Source organism: Equus przewalskii, chromosome 6, assembly GCF_037783145.1.
Source record: "Equus przewalskii isolate Varuska chromosome 6, EquPr2, whole genome shotgun sequence".
NCBI classification, from domain to species: Eukaryota; Metazoa; Chordata; class Mammalia; order Perissodactyla; family Equidae; genus Equus; species Equus przewalskii.
The window spans coordinates 34,651,586-34,678,788 of record NC_091836.1 but is presented as its reverse complement, the minus strand read 5'-3'; the positions used below and the strand labels follow the sequence as shown (position 1 = coordinate 34,678,788).

The 27,203-nt window shown below is 36.5% G+C and overlaps 1 protein-coding gene across 4 annotated transcripts in view; it reads right to left on the bottom strand.

Moving 5' to 3' along the window:
• CHEK1 (checkpoint kinase 1) overlaps positions 1-27,051 on the bottom strand; it is a 34,766-nt gene extending 7,715 nt beyond the window's left edge. For 2 of the 4 annotated variants that reach the window (XM_070623385.1, XM_008529337.2), the window contains exons 1-11: positions 23,629-27,051; positions 22,769-22,853; positions 21,729-21,952; positions 20,482-20,546; positions 20,329-20,398; positions 15,448-15,636; positions 14,908-15,012; positions 12,926-13,021; positions 9,175-9,283; positions 8,824-9,001; positions 8,423-8,554 (exon numbers count right to left, since the gene is read on the bottom strand). In XM_070623385.1, the coding sequence (XP_070479486.1) occupies positions 8,423-8,554; positions 8,824-9,001; positions 9,175-9,283; positions 12,926-13,021; positions 14,908-15,012; positions 15,448-15,636; positions 20,329-20,398; positions 20,482-20,546; positions 21,729-21,952; positions 22,769-22,833 (1,233 nt within the window). In that variant the 5' untranslated portion in view covers positions 22,834-22,853; positions 23,629-27,051. Of the gene's footprint in view, positions 1-8,422; positions 8,555-8,823; positions 9,002-9,174; positions 9,284-12,925; positions 13,022-14,907; positions 15,013-15,447; positions 15,637-20,328; positions 20,399-20,481; positions 20,547-21,728; positions 21,953-22,768; positions 22,854-23,609 lie in introns of all 4 variants that reach the window. The other 2 variants (XM_008529336.2, XM_008529338.2) reach the window with 2 other exon arrangements.
• Positions 27,052-27,203: the final 152 nt, after the last annotated feature.

The window sequence follows — 27,203 nt, the reverse complement described above, 5'->3', positions numbered from 1 at the left end:
GCATGGGACAAGGAGGAAGTGAAGGCTAAAGCAGAGCTTTCAACTGCCTGGCTGAGTATTAAAGGCATGCCCCAACTCACACAGAACCTCTCTGAAAAAACTAGGAGATATTTTAGTTCCAAGAATTTAAGGAACACTGTCCAATCATTAGCTGACTTCCAAGCTAGCAAAAGATTTCAGAGGCTATACACAACAAGGAATACAGACTTTACAAAATGAGATCAGAAAAGTCACCAAACAATCAACAACTACATCAAGTGTCAACAATAACAAACCCTAGGAAAAGGGGAAAATCTGATTTCCAGAGTTGTCACATTATAATATTCAAAATGTCCAGTTTTCAATAAAAAAAGGACAAAATGAGGCTCGTCTAGTGGCATAGTGGTTGGGTTTGCACACTCCACTTCAGCAGACCAGGGTTCATGGGTTCGGATCCCAGGTGTGGACCTGGCACTACTCATTGGGCCATGCTGTGGCAGCATCCCACATAAAATGGAGGAGGATTGGCACAGAAGTTGGCTCAGAGCCAATCTTCCTCACCCAGAAAAAAAGAACAAGGCACATGGAGGAACAAGAAAATATGGCCCATAGAGGAAAAAAACAATCAACAGAAACTCTTGCTAAGGAACAGAGAGAAATAAGAATGAAAAGAAACGAACAGAGCCTAAGAGGCCTGTGGGACATTATCAAATGTATCAGAACATGCATAATGTTAAGTTCCAGAGTGGTAGGAGAAAAAGGGGCAAACAAATATTTGAAAAAATGGCCAAAAACTTTCAAAATTTGATGGAAAATGATCTACACATCCAGGAGGCTAAATGAACTCTAAATAGGATAAAATGAAAGAGATCCACACTGAGATACATCATATTCAAACTGTTGAAAGACAGTGACAAAGACAGCATCTTGAAAGCAGCAAGAGAGAAGTGACACATCATGAACAACCGATACTTAACAATATTAACAGCAGATTTCTCATCAGAAACCATGGAAGCCAGAAGGCAGTGGGATGACATATTCAAAGTGCTGAAAGAAAAACTGTCAAGCAAGAATTCCATATCTGGCAAAACTATCCACTAAAATTGAAAGAGAAATCAGGACATTCCCAGTTAAAATCTGAAAGAGTTTAAAACTACCAGACCTGCCCACAAAGAAAAGCTAAAGGAATCCTTCAGGTTAAAATGAAAGGACACTAAATAGTAACTGAAATCCACACAAAGAATACTGGTAAAGGAAAATTTATATAGGTAAATACAAGACAATGTTAATGAATTTTTTGTTAGTAACTCCTACTTTTTTTTCCTACCTAATTTAAAAGACAATCACATGAAGCAATAATTATAAATCTATCTTGATGGGTACACAATGCATGAAGTTGTAATTTGTGACAGTAACAGCATAAAAAGGGAGCAGAGCTACACAGAAGCAAAGTTTTATGTACAAGTGAAATTAAGTTAGTAGTACTCCTAACTAGATTATTATAAACTAAGATATTTGCAATTCTTAGGGCAAAAAGAGTAAAATAAATGAAAAAGGATTTTAAATGGTACACTAAAAAATATCTATTAAAAAAAAGGAAGTAATGGGAAAATTGAGGAATAAAAAAGACGTAAGGATGTAAGATATAGTAGTCCCCCCTTATCTGTGGTTTCACCTTCCACAGTTTCAGTTACCAGTGGTCAACCTCAATCCAAAAACATTAAATGGAAAATTCCAGAAATAATTCATAAGTTTTAAATTGTGCGCCATTCTCAGTAGTGTGATTAAATCTCATGTTGTCCTTCTCCATCATGCCCAGGACATTAATTATCCCTTTGTCTAGCATATCCACACTGTATACTCTACCCATCCATTCGTCACTTAGTAGCTGTCTCAGTTATCAGATCGACAGTTGCAGCATCGCAGTGCTTGTGTTCAGGTAATCCTTATTTTACTTAATAATAGCCCCAAAATGTAGGAGTAGTGATGCTGGCAATTCAGACATAGTAAAGAGAAATCATAAAGTGCCTCCTTTAAGTGAAAAAGTGAAAGTTCCCAACGTAATAAGGAAAGAAAAAACTCATATGCTGAGGCTGCTAAGATCTATAGTAATTTTTACCGTAATATATTATAATTTTTCTGTTTTATTAGTTGTTAATCTCTTACTGCACTTAGTTTATAAATTAAACTTTATCATAGGTATGTATGTATAGGAAAAAACATAGCTATGTATAGGATTCCATAATATCCACAGTTTCAGACATACACTAGGGATCTTGGAACATAACCCCCATGGATAAAGGGAGACTACTGTATGAGAAAAATAGCAAAAAGGCAGAAATAAGTTATTCCTTATCAGTAATCACATTAAATGTAAATGGATTGAGCTCTCCAATTAAAAGGCAGAGAAAACAAATTTAGAAAACATAATCCTATAAATATATGCTGTCCATAAGAGATTTATTTTAGGTTCAAAGACACAAATAGGTTGAAAATAAAAGGAAGAGAAAAAGTAGGCCATGCAAACTATAACCAATACAGAGCTGGAGTGGCTCTACTAATGTCAAACAAAATAGATTGTAGCAAAAATTTTTGCAAGAGGCAAAGAAGGACATTATATAATGTTAAAGGGGTAAATACATCAAGAAAACATAGCAATTATAAACAAAAGTTTACCTGGTATCCAAACTCCAAAATTTATTAGGTAAAAGCTGACAGAACTAAAGTAAGAATTAAAGTTCAGCAGTAACAGTTGAAGAGTTTAATACTCCACTCTCAATAACAGATATAAAAATTAGACAAAGATAAACAAGGAAATAAAAGATGTGAACAACACTATAATGCAACTGAACCTAACAAACATACATAGAACACTTCACCCAACAGCAGCAGAATACACATTCTTCTTAAGAACACAAGAAACATTCTCCAGTACAGACTATACGTTAGGAAACAAAACAAGTCTCAATAAATTTAAAATGACTGAAATAATAAACAAAACATAGAATAGAAAAACAGAAAAATCAAAGAGAGCAAAAGTTAGTTCTTTGAAAAGATAAACAAAATTGACAACACTTTAGCCAAACTGATCAAGAAAAAAAGAGAGAAGACTCAAATTACTAAAATTAGGAATAAAAGTAGGATCTTACTACCAACCTTACAGAATTTAAAAGGATTATACTATTAAAAATTGTATGTCAACAAATTAGATAACCTAGATGAAATGTACAAATTCCTAGAAACACACAAAATCCCAAAACTGACTCAAGAGGAAATAATAAATCTAAATAGATCTGTAACAGGGGCTGGCCCAGTGGCAAAGCGCTTAAGTTCGCACATTCTGCTTCGGTGGGCCAGGGTTCACCAGTTCACATCCTGGGTGCAGACATGGCACCATTTGGCAAGCCATGCTGTGGCAGGCGTCCCACATACAAAGTAAAGGAAGATGGGCATGGATGTTAGCTCAGGGCCAGTCTTCCTCAGCAAAAAAGGAGAGGATTGGCAGCAGATGTTAGCTCAGGGGTAATCTTCCTCAAAAAAAATAATAAAAATAAAAAAATAGAAAATAAAAAGATAAAATGTTCTACATAAAATAAACAAACAAATAAATAAATAAGTAAATAGATCTATAACAAGTGAAGATATTGAGTCAGTTACCGAAAAATCCCCAACAAAGAAAAAGCCCAGGACCAGATGGCTTCACTGAGAATTCTACCAAAAGTTTAAAGAATTAGTACCAATTCATCTTAAATTGTTCCAAAAAAATAGAAGAGGAGGGAACACTTCCCAACTTGTTCTATGAGGTCAGTATTACCTTGATACCAAAATCAAACAAAGGCATCCCCAAAAAACTACAGAACCAATCCCTTTTAAACAGAGTAAAAAAAATCTTCAACAGAGCCAAGCCTGATTGCCTAATGGTTAAAGTTAGTTGCACTCCGCTGCGGAGGCCTGGGTTCGGTTCCCAGGCGTGGAACCACACCACTCATCTCTTAGTAGCCATGCTGTGGCAGCGACTCACATGGAAGAACTAGAAGGACTTACAACTAGAATATACAACTAGGTACTGGGGCTTTGGGGAGAAAAAAGAGAGAGGAAGATAAGCAATAGATGTTAGCTCAGGGCAAATCTTTCCCAGGAAAAAAAATCCTCAACAAATACTGGCAAACTGAATCTATCAACACACTAAAAGGATTATGCACCATGACCAAGTGGAATTTATCCCAGGAATGCAAGTTGATACAAAATATGAAAATCAATTAATATACCCTATTATCAAAGGAGAAAAAGGGAAAAGTAAAAAATCCCACAAGATCATCTCAATAGACGCAGAAAAAGCATTTGAAAAAATACAACATTTTTTCTTAATAAAAACACTCAAACTAAAAATACAAAGTTCTTCTACCTGATAAATGGCATGTATAAAAAATCCACAGGGGGGCCAGCCTGGTAGCACAGCAGCTAAGTTTGCGCGCTCTGTTTCCGCGACCTAGGGTTCACTGTTTTGGATTCTGGGCACTGACCTACTCACTGCTTATCAAGCCATGCTGAGGTGGCATACCACATATATAGTAGAGGAAGATGGGCAAAGATATTAGCTCAGGGCCAACCTTCCTCAAAAAAACCCCACAGCTAACATTATGCTTAATGGTAAAAGACCGAAAAGTTTTCCCCTAAGATCAGGAACAAGAAAAGGATGTCTGCTCTCACCACTTCTGTCCAACAGAATGCTGGAAGTTCCAGCCAGTGCAATAAACCAGAAAAAAGAAATGAAAATATCCAAATTGGAATGGAAGAAGTAAAACTATCTCTATTTGCAAATAACATGGTCTTATATATAGAATACCCTAAAGAATCTGCATACAAACTACTAGAACTAATAAATAATTTCAGGAAATTTGCAAGATACAAATCAACTTATAAAAATATGCAAAAAAAGGTGTATATCTACAAACTAGCAATGAACAATTCAAGAATGAAATTTTAAAAATTCCATTTACAATAACATCAAAAAGAATAAAATCTTAGGAGTAAATTTAGCCAAAGAAGTGCAAGATTTGAACACTTAAAACTACAAAATATTCTTTAAAGAAATTAAAGAAGACCTAAATAAATGGAATACATCCCAGGTTAACGGATTGGAAGACTTAATATTACTAAAATGGAAATACTCCCCAAATTAACCTACAGATTCATGGTAATCCCTATCAAAATTCCAAATGCCTTTTCTGCAGAAACAGACAAGCTAATCCTAAAATTCAGATAGAAATGCAAGTGACCATAAACAGCCAAAACAATCTTGAAAAAGACAAACAAACTTAGAAGATTCACACTTTCCAATTTCAAAATTTCCCACAAAACTATAGTAATCAAAACAGTATGGTACTGGAATAAACAAAGACATATAGATCAATAGAATAGAACTGAGAGTCCGGAAATAAACCAATATAGCTATAGCCAATTTATTTTGCAGACCACCCAATGGAGAAAGAATAGTCTTTTCAACAAATAGTGCTGGAAAAACTGGATATACACATGTAAAAGACAGAATTTGGACCCCTACCGCACATCACACACAAAATTAACTCAAAATAGATGAAAGACATGTAAGAGCTAATCCTGTAAAACAATTAGAAGGAAACAAAGGTGTAGATCTTCACGTTCTTGGATCAGGCAACAGTTTCTTAAATTTGACATCAAAAGCATAAGCAACAAAAGAAAAAACAGATAAATTGAAATTCATCAAAATTAAAAATTTTTGTGGGTCAAAGGACATTAACAAAAAAAGTGAAAACAATGGGAGAATTTTCTCTCACAGAATGGGAGAAAATATTTACAAATAAGATATCTAACAAGGGTCTAGCGTAGATTAAGAACTCTTACAACTCAATGGTAAAAAGAGAAACAACCCAGTTAAAATATGGTCAAAGGATTTGAATGGCTATTTCTCTATGGAAGATATATAAATGGCCAATAAGCATGTGAGAAAATGGTCAACATAATTAGTAATTAGGGAAATGCAAATCAAAAGCACAATGAAATAACACTTCCTACACAAAGATAGCTATAATCAAAAAAACAGACAATAAGAAGGGTTGACAAGGATGTGGGGAAACTGGGACTCTCATACATTGCTGGTGAGAATGTAAAATGGTGCAGCTGCTTTGGAAAACCACTAGGCAGCACCTCAAAAAGTTAAACATATGCCATAAAAATTAAAACTAAAATTAAAAAAGAAAAGTTAAACATAGAGTTAGCATATGCCCTAGCAATTCCATCTGTAGATATATACCTAAGAAATTGAAAACATATTGTTATAGGCTGAATCGTGTCCCCTCAAAATTCGTATGTTGAAGCCCTAAACCCCAGTACGTCAGAATGTGACTGTATTTGGAGATAGGGCCTTTAAAGAGGTAATTAGGTTAAAATAAGACCTAGGTTAGGTTAAAATAGGTGGGTCCTAATCTAATCTGACTGGTGTCTTTTGTAAGAAAAGGAAATTAGGATACAGAGAGAGACAGATACCAGGGATGAGTGTACACAGAGGAAAGACCGTAAGAGAAGGCAGCAAGAGGGTGGCTATATGAAAGCCAAGGAGAGACCTCAGAGGAAATCAATCCTGCCAGTACCTTGATCTTGGACTTCAGTCTCTAGAACTGTGAGAAAATAAATTTCTGTTGTTTAAGACACCCTGTCTGTGGTATTTTGTTATGATAGCCATGACAAACAAAAACACATGTTCAAACAAAAACTTGTAAAAGAATGTTCACAGCAGCATTATTCATAATAGCCAAAACGTGGAAACATCCCAAATGTCCATCAACAGACAAGTGGATAAAAAAAATGTAGTCTATCCATACAATGGAATACTATTCACCTATAAAAAGGGATAAAAGTACTGATAAATGCTATAACATAGATTAACCTTGAAAACATTATGCTAAGTAAAAGAAGACAGACACAAAGAGCCACATATTATACAATTCCATTCATATGAAATGTCCAGAATAAGCAGTCCATAGAGACAAAAACTAAATTAGTGGTTGCCAGGGAATGAAGGGAGGGAGGAACGAGAAGTGACTGCTAATTAGTATTGAGTCTATTTTGTGGGCAATGAAATGTTCTGGAATTAAATGGTGATAGTTGCACAACCTTGTGAATATACTGAAAACCACTGAATTATACACTTTAAAATGGTTAAAGTGATGATTTTTATGTTATCTGAATTTTATCTCAATAAATCTACCTTAAAAAAAAAAGTAAATTATCTATACAAGTGACAGGAAAATCAGGCTGGCCTCAGATTTCTGCAGAGTAACATTTTCCCATAACTTTTAATTTTGAAAGCTTACACATCTACAGAAAAATTGAAAGAATCGTAGAATAAATAACCATATACCCTCCCTTTATCAAACTAGATAAGTATACATTTATTTATGTGGTTGTTTTTTACTATTTAAAGTAAGCTACAGGGCCAGCCTCATGGCCAAGTGGTTAAGTTGGTGCGCTCCGCCTTCAGAGGCCCAGGGTTTCACCGGTTCGGATCCTGGGCGCAGACATGACACCGCTCATCAGGCCACGATGAGGCAGTGTCCCACATGCTACAACTAGGAGGAGCCACAACTAAAAATATACAACTATGTACTGGGGGGATTAGGGGAGAAAAAGCAGGGGAAAAAAAAAAAGAAGATTGGCAACAGTTGTTAGCTCAGGTGACAATCTTTAAGGAAAAAAAAAGTAAGTTACAAACGGCATCACTTCACTTCAACATGTCTCTCCTACAAATAAAGACATTCCCCTACAAAACCACAATATTATGATTACATGCAAGAAATTTGACACTGATACAAAAATATTATCTAATATAAAACCCATATTCAAATTTCCCCAATTGTTCCAATAACATGCTTTATAGCTTTTTTTCTTTAAATCCATGATCTACTGAAAGATCATGCATTGCATTATTTATCAGGTCTCTTTAGTCTCTTTTAAGAGAGAATATTCTCCTCTGTTTGTTTTTCATGATGTTAAGATTTTTGAAAAGCCTAAAGTCAGATTAGAATGTCAATGTTATAAATATGCTATGATAATATAAACAACAAAAATTGGTAGGTAGGAGCAGTGGAGATGGAAGCGTGAGATTGTTAATATATTCCTCTTTCACAGAAAGAAGTCAATTGCTATTGTTACATTTTAAGTATACATAGTTTTTATGAAAATAACATGAGTCTCTTAATATTTTTAATAACCTTAGAGATGTCTTTTAAGAAATATTATTTCTTAAGGTAAAGAAAACACTTAAATTCCTTCAACTTCAATTGTTTCTTTTTCAAATTGAACTAATTACTTTATATTTTTAAAATATACTGATAATGACAGTTTTTTACTCAAATATTTAAATTTTTCCTCAGGAAAAAATATAATGAAAATCAGTGAAACATACCTGATTCATACAACTCTTCTTCCATTGATAGCCCAATTTCTCACAAGTCTCTTTCAGGCATTGGTAAGATTTGTCTGCATCCAATTTGGTAAAAAATCGTGTCATTCTTTTGACCAAGCGCTGCCAGGGGTTCTATGCGTCAAATAAAGAAAAGCTGATATATGATATCTGACATCACCAAAAGCAGTCATATCATAGCTATTTAGTCTGAAAATTCTTTTCCGTGACTTAAGATTCTTAACACATGAAGGTCTCCTTCAATTCTCTCTTGTCAAAAAAAACTGTACAAATTAAAGTGTTAATACTATATTTCTAAGATTTATACATTAAGAAAAAAAGACCTAAAGACAATAAAAAATAAAGGGCTTCCATAATTTATTTGAAAAACCGAATTTCCTTACCTGTGAGGATCCTGGAGTACCAAGTAACTGACTATTCAGAAGCATATGATCAGGACATGTGGGCTGGGAAAAACTGATCCCCTGTACCAGTTTATCAATGTATGAAGGGCTGGTGTCCCATAAGGAAAGACCTGTCCGCGGTTCTGGCTGGGAACTGGAGTACTTCACATTTTCTTCACTGAGGCATTAAGATATGGAGAAAAACATATCTTTAAATGAAATCCGTCAGGCCTTTCTTATATCGCATTACCATTCTCACACTGATAAAAATTACATTCATTATTAAGAAAAAATATATACATGTATTATTTTTCATTCAACAACTACTTGATCTTTATTAATTAATCTTACCTTGAAGCAGCATGTCCTGGAGAAAAGTCCAAATTGGATTGAATGTGCTTAGAGAATCCACTAGGAGACTCTGATACACCACCTGAACTAACTCGGGGCCTCTTTGCCCCTAAAAAAGAAAACATTAATACACAAATGCTTTCAAGTCTTCTATGCAAAAATTTTTTAACTCAAGTAGCAACTTGAAGAAGTAAAACCACATCTAAATCCATTTATTTAACACAAAACATTTATATGACAAATAGCGGCTCTTCCTACATGATTTTATGAGAAATGTGGTCATTATGAACCTACTAGGAGGACTCACTATGGTGATACCATTTACGGTATCAGAACAATATTCTGTGAAGACAGAGAGACCTAGCTAAAGGATCAAAACTTCTTATAATAGAAAATAATTTATGATAATGGCAATGAACATTATGAATCTGCACTATCTACCACTCTTTGCCCTCTTGGAAAAGCTTTACCAAGAATAACCATTATACAGAAAATGATGTGACTATAAATTCACAGTTACTACCCTCAGCTGGATCCTCAACACTGACAGTCAGTTCCTATGTTTCTCTAGTCAGTTTTCTCTCCCTCTCTCCACAATCATTGTTTTAAAACTTCTACACTTTTGTCAAATTCCCAAGACCATCTTCCAGCACCTCATCACTCATCATATGATACTATCTCCCACTTCACAAAGAAAACCCCATTCCATAAATTGGGGTTTGCTCACAAGCAAAGAAAATTTCATAACTCCCTCACTTGCCACTACCAAATTTGCTAATTTACTTGCATTCCTACCTATTCTCTCCTCCCTACCATCTCCCAACAAACATTCATTCCTCTACTTGTATTTGAACCCACACCCTCCCTTCTCCTCAGAGATCTAGATGCTCTCTTACTCCCTCTCTCAGACTTTCAGCTTCTTCCTCTCAGCTGGATATATCCTGAAACCATTTAAACATGCTTAGGTTTAGCCAACCTTTTTATTTAGCAATTTATTCATTCGAATATTTTATTGAGCCTATTATGTATAGGCTAGTAAGATGGAAGAAACAGTACGTTCGCATTCTGATGAGAAATATTCAGCAGAGAGTGATAAATTAATGATGCAGGAGAAAGAGAGAAGAATTGCTAGACAATAGCCCTGAGTAGGCAAAAGAGAACTGAGTCTAGTGCATAAGACAAAGACTTGGCTTATATCTGGAGCAATTTATCCATAGCAACAGGGGAAAAAGCAGAGTATATGAGCATAGAGGCAGTTGGGTGGGTGGGTAGAGATGGTTGTGGGAACTTGTGGAAGTTCCCTTGTGATAGTTTCTATTTCCCAGTGAAACAGGAAGTACTGTCACCAACTGAGATTGAGGATGGGGAAGGAGGAATTAGAAGTTGAAGAGAAAAGAAAAGGTATAAAAAGGTGATTTAGGAGAGCAGGGTTGTGAAAGAAGTGGGGAAATGCATTATGATTGCCTGGTGCAATTAAGGGCCCACTTGAGATCAGTGATGCTGAATTTAAAGTGAACACTGTTGTGAGTTTTTCTCTAGCTGTGATTAGATGTGCAGGTATAGTGTACAGTAGGCAGAAAACTGGATTAAATTTGAGTTAGCTTTTTCACTGTAAGTATGATAAAGAGAGAATGGGGCAAGGAAGTTGAAGATGAATGCAAAGAAGTCATTATAATGATCGACTTTGGGATTTTAAAAGAGGATGGAACTCAGGACCTAGGAGGTGGCAGATAAGAGATAGTGAAAAGGTAGTAGAATTAATGGATTGTAAGTCTGGGTAAGGTCAAAGAATTGTTGGAGTCAGGGTACTAGAGAAAGGAAGCCAAAAAAAAAATATGCTGGTGGTCAGAGTAGTATGCATGAAGAGAAGATCACTAGAAGAGAGAAGGTCAATGACATGTGAGGTCAGGATATTGGAAAGATCATCCAAATGAATATTTAAATCACCAAGAATCATGATAAAAATTATGTCAAGAGTTGTGCTGGAGAGAGTGACAGTGTGGCAGGAATTTTACTTTAGGGTTCAGAAGTTGATTATACAAGGAAAGAATAGTGGGTGGTTGAGTCTGATAAATATGAGACTCAAAATGGAGGGGAGAGGAATGTGGGGGGAAAAAGGAGAAAGCAACAATAAAGAACAAGGAGGATGCCTGTCCCACTCCCAGATCAAAGGTACAAGGGTGTGGGAAAGAAAACATCTACCACTTAAGAGGAAGCAGTGTCCTCAGGGGAGAGCTGGATTTCAATTAGAACAAGGTGAAAAGTAAAAGAAACATTCAGAGAAGAGTTAAAAATTCCTCATTCATCTCCAGCTATTGTCCTCTCCTCCCACTCACAGCCAAACTTCTTCAATGAGCTGTGTATACTTTGCTTCTTCACCTCTCTTTTAGACTACAATCACTGTACTCTAGAATTTATTCCCAACTCTCCACCAAAACTGTTCCTCCCAAGATCATGAATAAGTGCCATATCACAGAATCCACTGGATAAATTTTTAGGCTTCATGTTATTAATTCACTTAACAGTATCTGCCACTGTCATGCATTTTCTTCTCTTAGCCTCAATACTCCACATTCTCTGATCTTTCTCCCATCTCTCTGGTTACTTTTCTGTTTCCCTGGCCCCCACCTACCACTTAAATGTTGGTATTCCTTAAAATTTCATACGCTCAATTTCATCTACGACCATTGTTTACATTAGCATCCATCTGCAGAAAACACCTAAATCGACATCTCAAGCCTCACACACACACATACACACGCCCCATGGGACAGTTTTACTTAACTTCTCAAATTCAACACGTCCAGAATCAAATAAAATTTTCCCCAAAATCTGTTTTTCTCCTGAGTTACATCCCAAATGGTATCACCATTTATATAGTTGTTCAAACCAGAAAGGAGTCATCATTGATTCCTCATTCTCCTTCATCTTCCACATATAAACAATCACCAGTCCTATCATTTCTAGTTCTTAAATCTCTTTGGAATATATCTACTTTCCAATCCAGTCACCAACCTGGTCCAGGTTACCACCTTCTCACATCTAGGATCAAAAACAATTTTTTTACAAGTAGCCAGAAAGATCTTTTAAAACCAAATATATGATCATGTCATTTCCTTGCTTAAAGGTTTCTCCAGTGGCCTTAAGTTATAAAGCCCAAAATCCTTAACATGGCTTATAAGGTCCCCCTCCACAGCTTGGTCACTAACTACCTCTCTGGCCTCACCTCAAACCTCTCTCCCTTCTCTAGTCACTCATTTACTCAACAAACATTTACTGAGTGCCTATGATGTACCACACACTGTGCTAACCACTGATGACACAATGAACAAGCCAGACATGGTCCACACCATACTGGCCTTCTTTCAAGTTCCTCAAATGCACCACTTTCTAAACTCCAAGACATTCCAAATGCTACTTCCTCTGTTCAGAGTCTGCTACTCATCTTGTTAGTACTCAACTGGCTAGCTCTCCTTTAATCTTCAAATCTTAGATTTAATGGGATTTCCTCAGGAAGACAAGCTTTCTCTGTCACTTCAGACTTGGTTAAACTCTTAGCTATAGTACCCTGATTTCCCACTTTATAATTATTAATAAACATACAATTATTTTTATATTTGTCTTTGATATTAGTCATTCTAATCTCCACGAGGACAGAGACCACAGCTATCTTGTACTCATGACTTGTAATACTGACGTTGCAAGTACCTTTTCTTTCACAGAAAAAATACTTGCATTTTAAGGATATTACCTTTCTTGAGTGCTTTGTTGTACCATCTATCTTTTTTGATGTCTGGGATGGTAATCCTTACTGATGGATTCTCAACTAGGATTTTATGCAGTAAAGCTGAAAACAAAACATTAAGACAACATTTACAAAAGAGTCATGCACATTAGAAAAGCCCACAGCCTGTGATACAGAATACATTCTCTACTCATCTCTTTACAAGCAAATATTATTTCTGGGGAAGAGAAAGAATAAAGCTACTAATTTATTGCTTTACTTTCATGCAGTTTTCCTTTTCTACTGTCTGTATCTTAGAATATTCTTCCCAGATCTGATTCTTAGTTGTTTCAAATAAGAACAAGAGCCAGGTGGAAATGTTTCTCCCTATGTGACAACATTAACAAAAAATACAAAACCTTCCTATCCATTTTCAATACCAAACTCATTGTTCCAATATGTCACATTAAATCCTCATTCACACAGTTTTACAAGGAAAATCTACTTTCCAAAAACTTTTTAGGAGATAGCAATACAAGCAACCATCATCCTAAGGTATCTTAATTATCTTGATAAAAAATGCATACATCTCCCAGCACCAAACCATTTTCTAACGGACCAAAGATTTAAATGAAAAAATGGAGCCATGAAAACATAGGGAATTTTTTTCTAATGTTAGGAATAGAAAAGACCTTTCCAAACATGAAAATATAATCAGAGACCACAAAGGACAAGATAATAGATTTGAATAAATAAAAATATAAAACTTCTGCATATCAAAATAGCATAAACAAAATAAAAATACATAACAAATCGTGAAAAATATTTGTCACAAATGTAAAGATCTGATGACATTAATGTTTTAAAAAAAAAACCTCATAAAGTAATAAAACTTCCCTGCAAAAAGTGAGCAAAATAGACAATCCACAAAAATAGACAAAAAGCTAATAAATATATACTGGATATACAACCTCATTGGTACTAAATTTAAAATAAAAATGAGAAACAGCAAGTGTATTTTTTTTTTTTTTTTTTTTTTTTTTATTTTTTTTTTTTTTTAAAGATTTTATTTTTTTTCTTTTTCTCCCCAAAGCCCCCCAGTACATAGTTGTATATTCTTCGTTGTGGGTCCTTCTAGTTGTAGCATGTGGGACGCTGCCTCAGCGTGGTTTGATGAGCAGTGCCATGTCCGTGCCCAGGATTCGAACCAACGAAACACTGGGCCGCCTGCAGCGGAGCGCACAGACTTAACCACTCGGCCACGGGGCCAGCCCCAAGTGTATTTTTTAAAGGCCTATTAGACTAATCAAATATTTTTAAAAAAATATAAACCAATGAGATGGTGATGAAATGGTATAGACTTTCGAGAAGCAATTTGGCAAGTGAACCATAACAATTAAAAACTACATACATCCTTCACCCTGTAGTTCCACTTCTGGGGATTTTTTTTAATTAAATAATTTAAAGGTATGTACATTACTTGGATGATCACCATTATCTCTTTTATAACAGTGAAAAATTAGAAAAAATCTAAATCTCTAACAAAGTGAATGGGATAAGTATAGTGAGGCATATCCACATAGCAGAATACCATCACAGCTTTTAAAAACAATGATGTAGACCTGCAGTTACAGTCATGGAAAACGACCACAAAGCATTAACACACAAAAAACAGGTTATAAAACAGCATGTGTAGTGTGATCTCATTTTTTATAAAAACACAAACTTATAACTAATATACATATATAAGAAACATATATTAAATGTTTTTACAACAAAGTGTAGAAGCACATATCAAAATACTAAAAGAAGCTGTTTCTGAGCGCTAGGCTTAGAGGGTTGGTTTTAAAAAATTTTTAATATTATGTTCTAATTTATCTGAAAGGATCATGGATTATTTACACGATTGTTTCAAAATTAAAAAGAAAAAAAAGTAAGAGAAAAATTCAAACAGCATTAGGCTTCATTACCCAAGAAATCAGTACTTTCAATCAAGATAAACAAGTTACCTAGAGGAGCAGAATCGATTTTTTTCCAAGGGTTGAGGTATGTTTTTTTTTCTTTCCAATCAGAATATTCCTGACAACTGTCACTGGGCTGGTCCCACGGCAATTCTAAGAAAGAAGTTAAGTCCCCGATATCTGAGTGTTCACAATATTATACAGTAAAGATTTTAAGGGATAATAATCAATTATACAAATCCATTAAAAGTTCCCTCCAAATTAATTCAATATGGTTTTCAAACTAAGAATGCAACTCACAAAAATTTTAGAGGCACTTCAAAGATGGATGAACCACTTCCTGCCCTACTCTTTCCAAAAGTATTCACATGAATCATAAAAGAGATAGCTATTGAGATATTTCATTTATTAGCTATACATACCTGATTTTTAAAAACCTTCGGGATTAAAAATTCCAACTTATAAATAAGTTACTATCAAAATACTATCATATAAATATGGATTCCCTTGGTTTATTTCATTTATTTTGGTCTAACAAATCTGGCTTTCCATAGGACAGGAGTTTTATCATGATTAAATAGTTCTTACCTCCAGCCAACATTGCAGTAAGTACTATTCCACAGGACCAAACATCAACTGGTTCTGCGTGAAATTCTTTTCTCTTTAGGAGTTCTGGAGCAACATAAGGTAAAGTACCACACATCTTGTTCAATAAACGTTCACGATTATTATGCCGAAACACTGTCGCCAAGCCAAAGTCAGAGATTTTGAGGTTATCTAAACCAAAGGAAAAAAGAACGGCACTAGATAAAAATGTTTTGTAAATAGATATAACTAAAGGAATTAAGTTTTATTAGAAAACCCCTGGTGTTACTTAAGATTTGTAGAACTTCTCTACCATAAAATGATCAAAAAGAAATTTTAAAAAAGAAGAAATAAAAGACATCATCATCTAGCCATAACTGGAAAAAGGCCTCATTGCTTCTATTAATTTAAGAGAAATAGCATTAATACACAAAATAATTTGGCCCAGGTTACAGAAAGATACTGGAGTCAAAAGGGGCCGCCCTTCTCAAAAAGGGCGCTCCAGACTTAGGCTGAAAGCAGAACTAACTCCTTCTTCAGACTGAGCAGAGGGCAGAAAGGAAACATCAATAATATACTAGGCACAACTTTCTCAGAGGCAAACAAACTCAGTTGGCAGGAAGAAAATATGTAAAGATACACCTAAACTAAAGATCCACAAACCACCAGAACTTCTTGTCAAAGTGGCTAAGTTTAAAAAAGGGGGAAGAACTCTGCACAAAAAACAAACCAGAAGAGCAAATTTCCACCCTAACTTCCCATCTTCAACACACACAAACTGCAGGCAGAACTTTCTTATATTTAGTGAATAACTACTGCAACTGGGTGACACTGTGCTAGCCAACATAGGTAGATAAATTACTGCAGAAGTCTAACAGTAGACAACTGTTGTGAAGGTTATGAAAATATAGAACATGACAAGATCTTTTGGCAAGGGAATCTAACCTAGTCTTAGGAGTTAGGGAAGACCCTCTATTATCAAGATGTCAACTGGTACAACCTTTTTAGAGGGTAATCTGGCAAAAGATGTCAAAAATTGAAATAGTCACACTCTTTGAACTAGCAATTCCCACTTCTAGGACCATATCCACAGAAATACTCCCTAAAATTCACAACATAAGGATACTCATGGCAATATTATTTGAAAATTGCTTAAATGTCCATCAACAAAGAACTCTTACAACACACGTACATAATGAAAACTATATAGGTAGCTGTTAAAAAAAAAAAAAGATGCATCTATATGTACTGACATGGAATAGGTTATAAGTGAAAAAAAAAGGCAAGTGCCATGCAAATATTCATTATAACATGACTATTTTTATATGGCCCTATGCACAAATTTATAGAACAGTTATCACTGTTGTATTTTTTTTAAGCTAGAAACAACTTAAATGTCTCAAAATAGGGGACTGATTCTTTAAAAGTCAAGTGTATCCACACAATATAATATGTAAGCCACTGGTGCTGTTTACCTGTATTTGACTTGGGAGGTAGCTACTATAAGTATCCTTTTAATAGCTATATGACACATCTTGACAAACCACTGAGATTAAGAGTTCCAAGTCACTTATAAGTAGTAATCACTAAAACTACTGGTGGATGACCATAATATTCCTTGGATTTTGTTGTTTAAAGAACTGCATATAAAAAATTCTAAATTGAGGAGTGTGGGTACCTCTGAGAAAAAGAAAGGGGAATACAATTGTGAAGGAATACACAGGAGGACTTCAACTATACTGCTTTCTTTTCTGAAGAAAATAGAATATATGTTCTCTTTTTTGAAAAGAAGATTTTTTCTTCTTTGAAAAGATATTGAATAGAAAAATAGGATATTTATATAATAGGCAGGATATGAAGAATAATTTAACAAACATCCACTAACCCAACACCCAGTTTAAGAACATTCTATTTCCTTTGAAATCCCCTGTAAATACTTCCCTAAATATACTCCCTTCCCTACTTTCTTAGAAGTAACCACTATTCTGATTTTTTGTTTTATTATGCCCTTTCTTTTCCTTGGAGTTTTTTTCCACATTTGTATCTCTAAACAATATATTTGATTTTACATATTTTTAACTTCATAAAAATAGAATCATACTTGTATGAACTTCTGCATCTTTCCTTTTTTGCTTTATATCATTATATTTCTGAAATGCATCCACGTCATTACTTGTAGCTATAAATCATCCATTTCATAATTTATCTGTTCTGTTGTTGACAGACATTTGAGTTGTTTCCAGTCTTTTGCTATTATGAACACCACTGTTATATATATAATGTTTTCTTTTTTAAGCCAGATGGGTACACAGTTGTTTATTATATTTTAATTTATTATATTATGTATTATATATTTTACACAGATTTTGTGTGCCTGAATTTTTTTTAAGTTTTAAATAAAAGTAAAAGTTTTTATGCTATACAAATACAATGTAAAAGGGCAAAAAGTAAAGTCCACATACACATAAGAAAAAAGCATATATTCTATGATCTAACTTACATTATGTTTTATATATATCTCTACTTGAGTCGTGAGGATAAAGAAGAGATGTATCATATCTCACAACCCAAATAGATTCTCTTACTCTCCCCATTTTATAGATGAAGAAAGTGAGGCAGAGAGAAATTAAACAACTTATCCCAAGGCCATATACCTATTACAAGGTGACGTAAATTAAACCTAGGTTCAAAGGACTATCACGCTCACGCTCTTAATACTATGCTGTACTGCCTCTCATACTTAGAGACACACTCAATCCCTCTTTCCCAGAGGGTTTTACGTAGCTTGAAGCCTGCATTGAATCAAAAAAAGACTTATTTTGTAGATGAGGAAGGGGAAGAATTGACTATAATACCATCAAGGCTATTAGCATTCAAAAAGTAATAGAAATAGAATAAAAAATGGAAGTAAGGGCCAGCCCGGTGGCGCAGCAGTTAAGTGTGCACGTTCCGCTTCTGTGGCCTGGGGTTCGCCAGTTCGGATCCTGGGTGCAGACATGGCACCGCTTGGCCAGCCATGCTGCGGTAGGCGTCCCACGTATAAAGTAGAGGAAGATGGGCAGAGATGTTAGCTCAGGGCCAGTCTTCCTCAGCAAAAAGAGGAGGATTGGCAGATGTTAGCTCAGGGCTAATCTTCCTTAAAGAAAAAAAAGGAAGCAAAAGGAATACTGCCAGCTGTGCTCTAATTTCTCAGGATTCATCAACAGACCATTCTACAGTTCCTTTTTCCCCACACAAATTTTCTGAATATCTAAAATTTTGCCATGTGGCCTATGAAACAACTTGCAGTAGGCTAAATAACCAAGGGAGGATCTTAGGTACCTAGGTTAGTAGATGGGTTAATAAAAGGGTATCTAAAATATATTCACCAAAAAATGAACAGTGATTATAACTGACTGGTGAGTTTCTGGTGATTTTTTACTTTCTTCTTTATACTTTTGCTCTTAAGTCATGGATATCTTTTATCTTTATAAAGAGAAAAAAACCAATACTTTTAGTTTGGGAACAAAGTTTTCATATTCCAGATATTATTACATACTCACATCTCCATTATTTATTAAATAAACTGGCTTTTCTTAATTTATTCTCTTGTATGAAGGTGAATTATAGAGTTCAGGAAGAGGTTAGGAGGCTGATAAGAAAGTATACTGTTACTTGTCATGAACAGTAACCAGAAACACTAAACCTCAGGGTGGGACAAAATCTTAAAAGTACTTAGGTCCAACTAGCCAAGCAATGTTTACATTCCCTTTTCAATATCACTGACAATTAATAATCCAATGTCTGACTCTCATGTTATAAACTCACTACATCCCAAAGCAACCTATTCAGCTTCTGGACAGATCCACTCATGGGGTCATCCTTGTACTAATCCAAAGTGCTTCCGTGAAGTTTTCACCCACGTTCTGAAGAACAGTATTTAAGGTAGCAAGTTTCCCCTGAGTTCCTTCAATTATTCCTTATTTTACACAGCTTGTGTTTCTTCTATCATTCTAGTCAGTCTCCTATGAAAGTACTTCAGTGGTCTACGTGTCTTTTACAGTATTGTCCCAGGACACCCATTATTTCCGGCATGGTCTCACCAAAGTAGTGTTGAACTACTACCTTCCTCATTCTCAATAATGTCACCTTAGTTTCCTAATGACCAAATCACAATGGTGACTAACATGAAGTTTGCTGCCTAGAAAAAGTCTTTTTTAACCTGCTTTGCTACCAAAGATATGCCATTCAACTGTACTTATTTGGTTAGTGTCTTCAATTCAAATACTGGACTTTAGATTTTTCCCTATTGGAAAACAACTTGTTAAATCTGACCCACCTCTCTGCTCTGCTAAACCCATTCATTCAATATTTTTGAACGCCTACAATTTGCCAGGCACTGTTCTAACCATAAAACAGAGCATTAAACAAAGGAGACAAAAGTCACTGCCTCTTGCAGCTAACATTTCTGTCATCTTTTTTGATCCTGATTCTATAAGCTAACACTCTCACTATCCATTACTCTCAGCTTTTATGACATCCCTAAAATATATCCAAACTCCTTACATCCAAATCTTAGATTAAAAAGAACAAACAGAAGGACAAAGCTAAGGTCCAGGGTATTCCAATAGAAACTTCCTTTTATTAATTCATTAAAGAATTGCTTAAGCTTATTCATATAGTTATTCATCCAGTGAGCTACCCTTGCATCTAGGTCAGATTTCTCTGTCTTATCCACAACTATCATGAAGGACTTGTGAAGTCTAAATATACCAAGTCTCCCAAATTTCTTAGACTTTTCTTCGGATTTTTTGCCCTGAAATTTCAGTAAAGCAAAAGCCTTGATCCTGCCTTGTATAGCTATATAAAATAATTTAGGCAGCAGTGACAAAATGTTAACCTTACCCCTTTCATCCAATAGGAGATTTTCTGGCTTAATATCCCTATGAGTTATTCCAATACCATGCAGATAAACCTAAGAGGGAAACATAACCAAAATTCAGTAACTTATTTGTCACATTAATTTTAAGTAAAAGGAAAAGAGACAATTGCACCTACCACCCCTGCCATGAGTTGATGGAAGAACCTCTGAGCATCTTGTTCAGGCATGCCTATGTCTGGCTCTATAAGAATTATTTATGAAAGTTAGTTTACCAGGTAAGTATAAACAGACGTCAACCACACAGTCTCATAACTCTAAGGTTAGACATTTGTGATTGTACTTTAGCACACAGAATCTGATGCTAACAATTAAAGACTCTGGAGTTCACTAATTCATACAGTACTTAATAGCTCACACTTCCCCATCTGTTCATGGTGAAAATAAATTAACATCACAGAAAAATTACAGAGAAAAATAACAAACTATCATCCAAATCAAGAATGCAAGCCATATCTTGAAAGCCCCTGCTCATCTTCCACTAAACACGATCTACATGGTATCCTTCGAATTCTCCCCTAATTTCTTCTAAATGCTGACAATATTTTTCCTACCTCTGAAATGTAAATGCCAAAGTGTAAGCCTGGGGAAATCTAAGCTAATTCCACTAAACACTTAACAACAGATTTAAACTTCACATAATCTCTTACAATACAAAGCTGTGAATGCCTGTGAAGTTCCTTCAGGAAATACAGTTTTATTAAGAAATGTTCCACTGTCAGTTATCTTTTTATATTTTTATCTTCCTCATTAACTTGATTTTACACTCAACTCTCTCCTGAGATATATACTGGAGATTCTAATAATCAGTTTTTAACTTTTAATACAGTAGTTTTAAATAATAAATTTAGATTCACAGAACATATTTTATGTATTTCTCAGTATTCTTTAATATCAAGCCTTTGAATCTACATAGCACATTTAGGTAGCAAACATGGAAATTACTGAATATATATAAGGCAATCCTAGAAAATTCTCAATTATTTCATTTAAACAAAGAAGAAATATAATAACATGCTAGTATTTTGGGTCTGTAAATGTATGCAATGATTTCATGTAACTAGAAATGTCTACAAAGAAAAAAATTATATAGGCAAACAATACATTGCAATTATAATACTCCACCATGAAATTAGTTTGATTATCATTCTTAAACTCCACAAAACAGCAATCGCAACCAAAATCACACATACAACTTGGGAAAAAAGTTTGATGACTCTAATATATGCTTTCATGTGTTAATGTAAACTGCAAAAACAAGATCTACTCCATTTTCATTGTTGCATAAGCAACTGGACAAGGACCCAAGATTCAAAAACATATTAAGAAACTCATTTTGTAGAATTATCTTACATCTTTCCCATACCTATTCTATCAAAAAGTTCTCCGCCACTACAGTACTCCAGAAACAGATACTGAATATTGCCTTCTCTCCTGTGACCATAGAATTTCACTACATTCTCATGATTTAACATTTTATTGATACAGATCTCTTTCTTAATATTTTCTGGACAGTCTATGGCACGCTTCATGTCTACAATCTTCACTGCAACTGCTTCTTCAGTTCTTCTATTCACAGCAAGTTGAACTCTAAAAAGGAAAAGGAAGACATTTGAATTCTATTTCTTTTAAAACTTCAAAAGATTAAACACGACTCATCCAACTATTTTACCTTTATTACTTTCCCCACCAAGGAGAAACCAAGGAAAGGGTTTCTGCCATGTTCTCAACAGATACTACTCCTTTCTGAAATGTAAAGTATGACAGCTGATGCCCTAAAGAAGTCATGGTGCTGTACATCCAAAAGTCATTTAATAAACGCTTAATAAAATAAACTTAAATGGAATAACAGCAATTCTAGGCCACATCACATATACACATGCTCTGTTCATTTAATTTTAATAACATTACCTAACATACATTAATCTGATACTATGTACTCCTGTGGTAACTGTTCTAAGCACCTATGGGGTAGGTATCATTATTGCCATCTTACAGCTGGGGAAACAGAGGCACATTAAGAAGTTTGCCTCAGAACACAAAACAATGACCAGTACGTGATAGAGTGAGGGTCTGAAACTAGTCTGACTCCAGAGTCTATTCATTTGCTCATTTCACCACTACGCTTAAACCCCAACGAATACGTGGAAGGAGAAACTGACTTTAGAAGTCTCTTTCAGCTCTTTACAAAGAACGCTAAAAAAAGGAAGAAACAAATTAATCCTTACAAAAGATTGCATAGCTTCAGTTCCCAGAAGTCTTGGATTTCTAATCCAAATATCTGTTCTCTAAGGCACCACTGAATTAAAATAAACGACTCCAAAACGGCGAATATGTACTTAAAACAAAAACAACAGACAGAAAACTAAACAAGGGTGAAGGCAAGGTAAGCGGACTCGGACTCACTCTCCATAGGCACCTTCTCCCAGGGTTTGCACCAAGTCCCAGTCTTCCACAAAGGGCACTGCCATGACTCCACTACGTGCCACGGCTGTAAAAGGCGGGAACCCAGAAAAGACGGGGATGAGTATAAGCTCCAATCATGTCAAGCCACTGGGCTCTGCCTCTTGCCCTATTGCTCAATATAAATAACAGCTCTTGGTTCCCCCTTACACCCCATCCATATTTTACCCAAGACTTTAAACCACAAGCAAGCAAGTATTCTAAATTCTGGCATTTTGTTGTGTGAATCACAATCTCCATTCCCACACAACCCGAAGGCTGACGCTCTGCCTTGCTCAGGCTCAGAGGAAATTCCATAGCTGTGTTGAGGAGTGGGGGACAAATGTGTCATGGTGTATAACTGGAGAAGGGGGATGAAAGAGGTGGGGTTTGGGTAAGAGTAAGAGGATGCGGGCTAGCGGGGGCGGAATAACTACGACCACTGCAGCCCCTCCTCCCCGCCCGCTCAGTTCCAATGCCCACCCCACCTCGTCCCAAAGGCCAGGAGGAGACGGGGCGGGGCCAAACTGTCCCAAGAAGCGGAAGGAAGGGCTGGGTGGCACACTGACGGCCGGGGCCCAAACCTCTGGGGTCCTCAGCCAGCAGAGAGCTGGTCTCTCCAGTCCCTCTACAACGGGGTCCCCCAGGTATTCCTCGGCCCTCCGAAACCACCCTCCGTGGGAGCCTCGCCGATCCCCTTCGCTCGTCCCCGGTAACATCCTCTCGCTGTGCCCCTCCTAACTAATGTGGACCCCGAACTCCTTCTCCAGATCCCTTACCCACCCTACCGACCGCCCCTCCTCACCAGGCCGTCCTTTGCCTACCACCACAGGAATCCAAATGCGGCGCTTTTCCCGCCAAAACTTGCTCGCGTCACACTGTCGCAAACTCGCGCACCCTTGCCGTAAAGTAGGACAGCGTGCGTTCCCCTGCTCGCTGCTCTGAAGATTGGCGGCTCCTGGCGGCTGGCGCAGAGACGTTCACCCCGAGGCTTAAGCCGGCCGAGCCTGGGTTACTTTGGAGAACAGCCCACCGCATCGTTACCGATGATCTCTGGGCCCAGACACGAAATGGTCTCCAGGGCGGGATCCTCGGCCGGGCGGTCCTCGCGCTCCTGGAGCCGAAGCCGCCTCCGAGGAGCCCTCGCACATCCGGCTGCGCCGTCCTCGCGCGCGCGCCCCGCCGCTCCGCACCTGGCGGGCGGGACGGATCCGTGCCTGCACCGACCAGCGGGGCACCTCCGAACACCCCGCCCGGCTGCCCGGCAGGATTGTGAGGCTCACATCCAGCAAATGCTACCTCTGTAACTTTAACGTGCGTTACAGATAAAACTAGAGCCGAGAACGTTGGACGCCTGTTGTAACTGATCCTGTGAAGAACGAAAGGAACTTTGTGGTGGGAGCCAGAAGCATCAAAAAAGCCTGGCCAGAGTAATGAGGGTGGGAAGGCGTCCGGATGAAGAAAGCTACTCATTTGTAGTTTGAGGTAATGCCAGGGTAACCAATTCCTGTCTCGTCTGAACTGGCTCCGAAAAAATACCTTAGCCCAGCCTTTGTAAAGGAAGAGTACCTGCATAGCGTAGTTTTACCCGCTTTGTCATTCTTAACGTGTAGGAAACAGGCAGGTATAAGCAAAAAGGCCGTTTCGCCTCGTTTTACAATGCAAATTTTAAAAGCAACCAGTTTAAATGGGAAAGTAAATTCAGGGGAAAGGGACTTGCCTGAGCACAAAATAATGTGGAAGAACTAAAATAGGTATGCCCCCTTCACAGTAAACTAGACTCTGAACTCAAGATGCAGGCAAGATCATCTCCATCCAATTCTCCAGTTGAAGTATGTCTGCCACATACATTGAGCATAACTAGCTCTTGACTGTGATACTAGTAATAGAGTAAAGTAAGTGCAAAATACGTTACACAAAAATGCATACATCTGTTTTAAAGAAGCAAATTCAGGGACAAAAAAACAAGACCAGAACATTTCAAAATGCTTATCCAGTAAGTTTTTAACCATGACATCACAGTTTAGCTTTCATGTAATAAAGCAAGTTTTCCAGGTCATTTACTCCATTTTCTCTAGTTTCTGCACTGTATGCTGTAAACAATGAATATGAAGAAAGACGAGGATCTGTACTGTTCCTATATGTCTGGATGGAATTAAGGTATCTTAGCCTGAAAAAATATTAGTATACAGATTTCAGGCAGAATACCCGTGAAAGACAGCATATGAGAGAATGAATGCACACAATAGCCTCTGTTCTTTTCTGAAACGTTACTAAAATAGTAAATCTTAATAGTAAATATTAAAATAGTAAAACTTACTATTTTAAAATAAATTTTTAAAAGGCAATACCCACAAGAATAGAGTATGAAAAAAAAATTTTGGAAAGTGGCAAGTCTTTAGATGAAAGATAATTAACTTAGATGAAAGATGAATCCTAAAGCCAGCAATGAGAAAGCAGAAAAGCAACTTGATTTGCATCTCAGAACTCCCAAAGGCTCCAGTAGAATTAGTGACACCAGGTAACTGAACGTGGAGGTGAAGGTGGGGCTAAAAAGAGGGTAGGTTGAAAGACTAAGAAGCAAATAAACCTGTGGATCCCCTCCCTCCTCTGTGTACCCAAGGAACTGCCCCTCCTCAAAAGTGACACAAGACTTGAGAGGGTAAATACATAGGCTCTGAACTGCACAGCATCAGGCACAGTTAAAGGTTGCTGAAAACAAAGGGATCAAGTTTAAGTTTATGCATGGGAAGGTGAACCTCTAAGCCTTTTTTCCCCACTTTATTCCCAGAAATCTGGCAGCCTGGCTTGTATCTTTAAGAGGATATACAAGCCTTCTCCAGGGAATCTTATATCCCATAAAATCCTATAAAAGAAAAGATCTAAAGATACCAATATCAGGGATTTCCCAGTATAACAACTCACCCAGATCACAGGATAGTGAAGCCCATGTTCAGTAAGCCCCATCCCACCCCAAACAGACCTTCCAATTAGCTTTTTATAGTCCCACTCTTTAATAAGAGCAAACAACTAAGAATCTGGAAAGGGCTTTAATATGAAAGATTTCAAAACAAAGGAATATTCAAACAAAAAACATCTGGGACATTTAAAAAATATGACAGAAAAAAAGGAAACTAAATAGATACATTAGAAAAAAAAAGTTTAGGAAATCTCCCAGAAGGAAAAATAAAAATGGAAAACAGAAGAGTAAATATAAGAATATTGGAAGACTAAGCCAGGAAATCCAACATCCAAATAACTTATTTTTCAGAAAAAGAAAGGGAGTTGGGGGAATCCACAAATTACTCAAGAAAACTTCCTTTGGGGCTGGCCCCGTGGCCGAATGGTTAAGTTCACGCGCTCTGCTTCGGCCGCCCAGGGTTTCGCTGGTTCAAATTCTGGGCACAGACATGACACGGCTCATCAAGCCATGCTGAGGCGGCGTCCTACATGCCACAACTAGAAGGGCCCACAACTAAAAGTACACAACTATGTACCAGGGGCTTTGGGAGAAAAAGGAAAAATAAAAAATCTTAAAAAGAAAACTTCCTAGAACTGATGAACTTGACTTTCCATACTTAGAAGCAAAAAAAGTAAATAAATAAAGTTTAAAGTACCCAGCACAATGAATGACCCACTCCAAGACACATCATTAGGAAAATTTCAAAACATTACGTACAAAGAGAAGATCCTAAGAGGTCTGGGGTGGGAGTGAGAGGGAATAGACACAAAAACAAAAAATTAAGAATCAGAATAGCACTGCATTTCTCAACATTTAGAAGACAGAAAACAATGAGCCAATGCCTTTAAAATAATTCTAAGGAAAAGTTATTCGCAATCTGGAACTCTACCTTGCCAACTTATCAATCGTGACAAAAGACATGTAAGATCTCAAGAAATTTATCTCCCACACAGTTTCTCAAGAAGGTAGAGATGATAAGAAAGAAGTCAGGAGATTAACACACACAAAATGACAGTAAAAGGATACACCAACCCAAGAAGCTTATAGCAAATCTAGAGTAAACCAATCCAAATTGGAACATACCAGAACAGAAGACATCTCTAAGAATGAATATCTAATCAGTTTGAACATAGTAAAAGGATTAGTTGGCACAAATGAAGGAAAGTTTGGGAAGAAATTAGTGACAAGTATAAAAAACAAATGAAAAAATTCCCTCCAAAGAAATGTTATGCAGAAAAAAAATAGTAACAGTATACCACATGGTCTAGTTGTGAAAAGCCATAAGGTAAAAACTAAATCATAACTATAATAGAACCATAAAGATGGTAAGAATAAGTGTGCACATGGGAACAGCAGGATGGGGAAAAAGAGCTAAATCTTCAATTTCCACATCAGAAAGTCAACTGATGATACCTAAATTGAAAACCAACACATAGC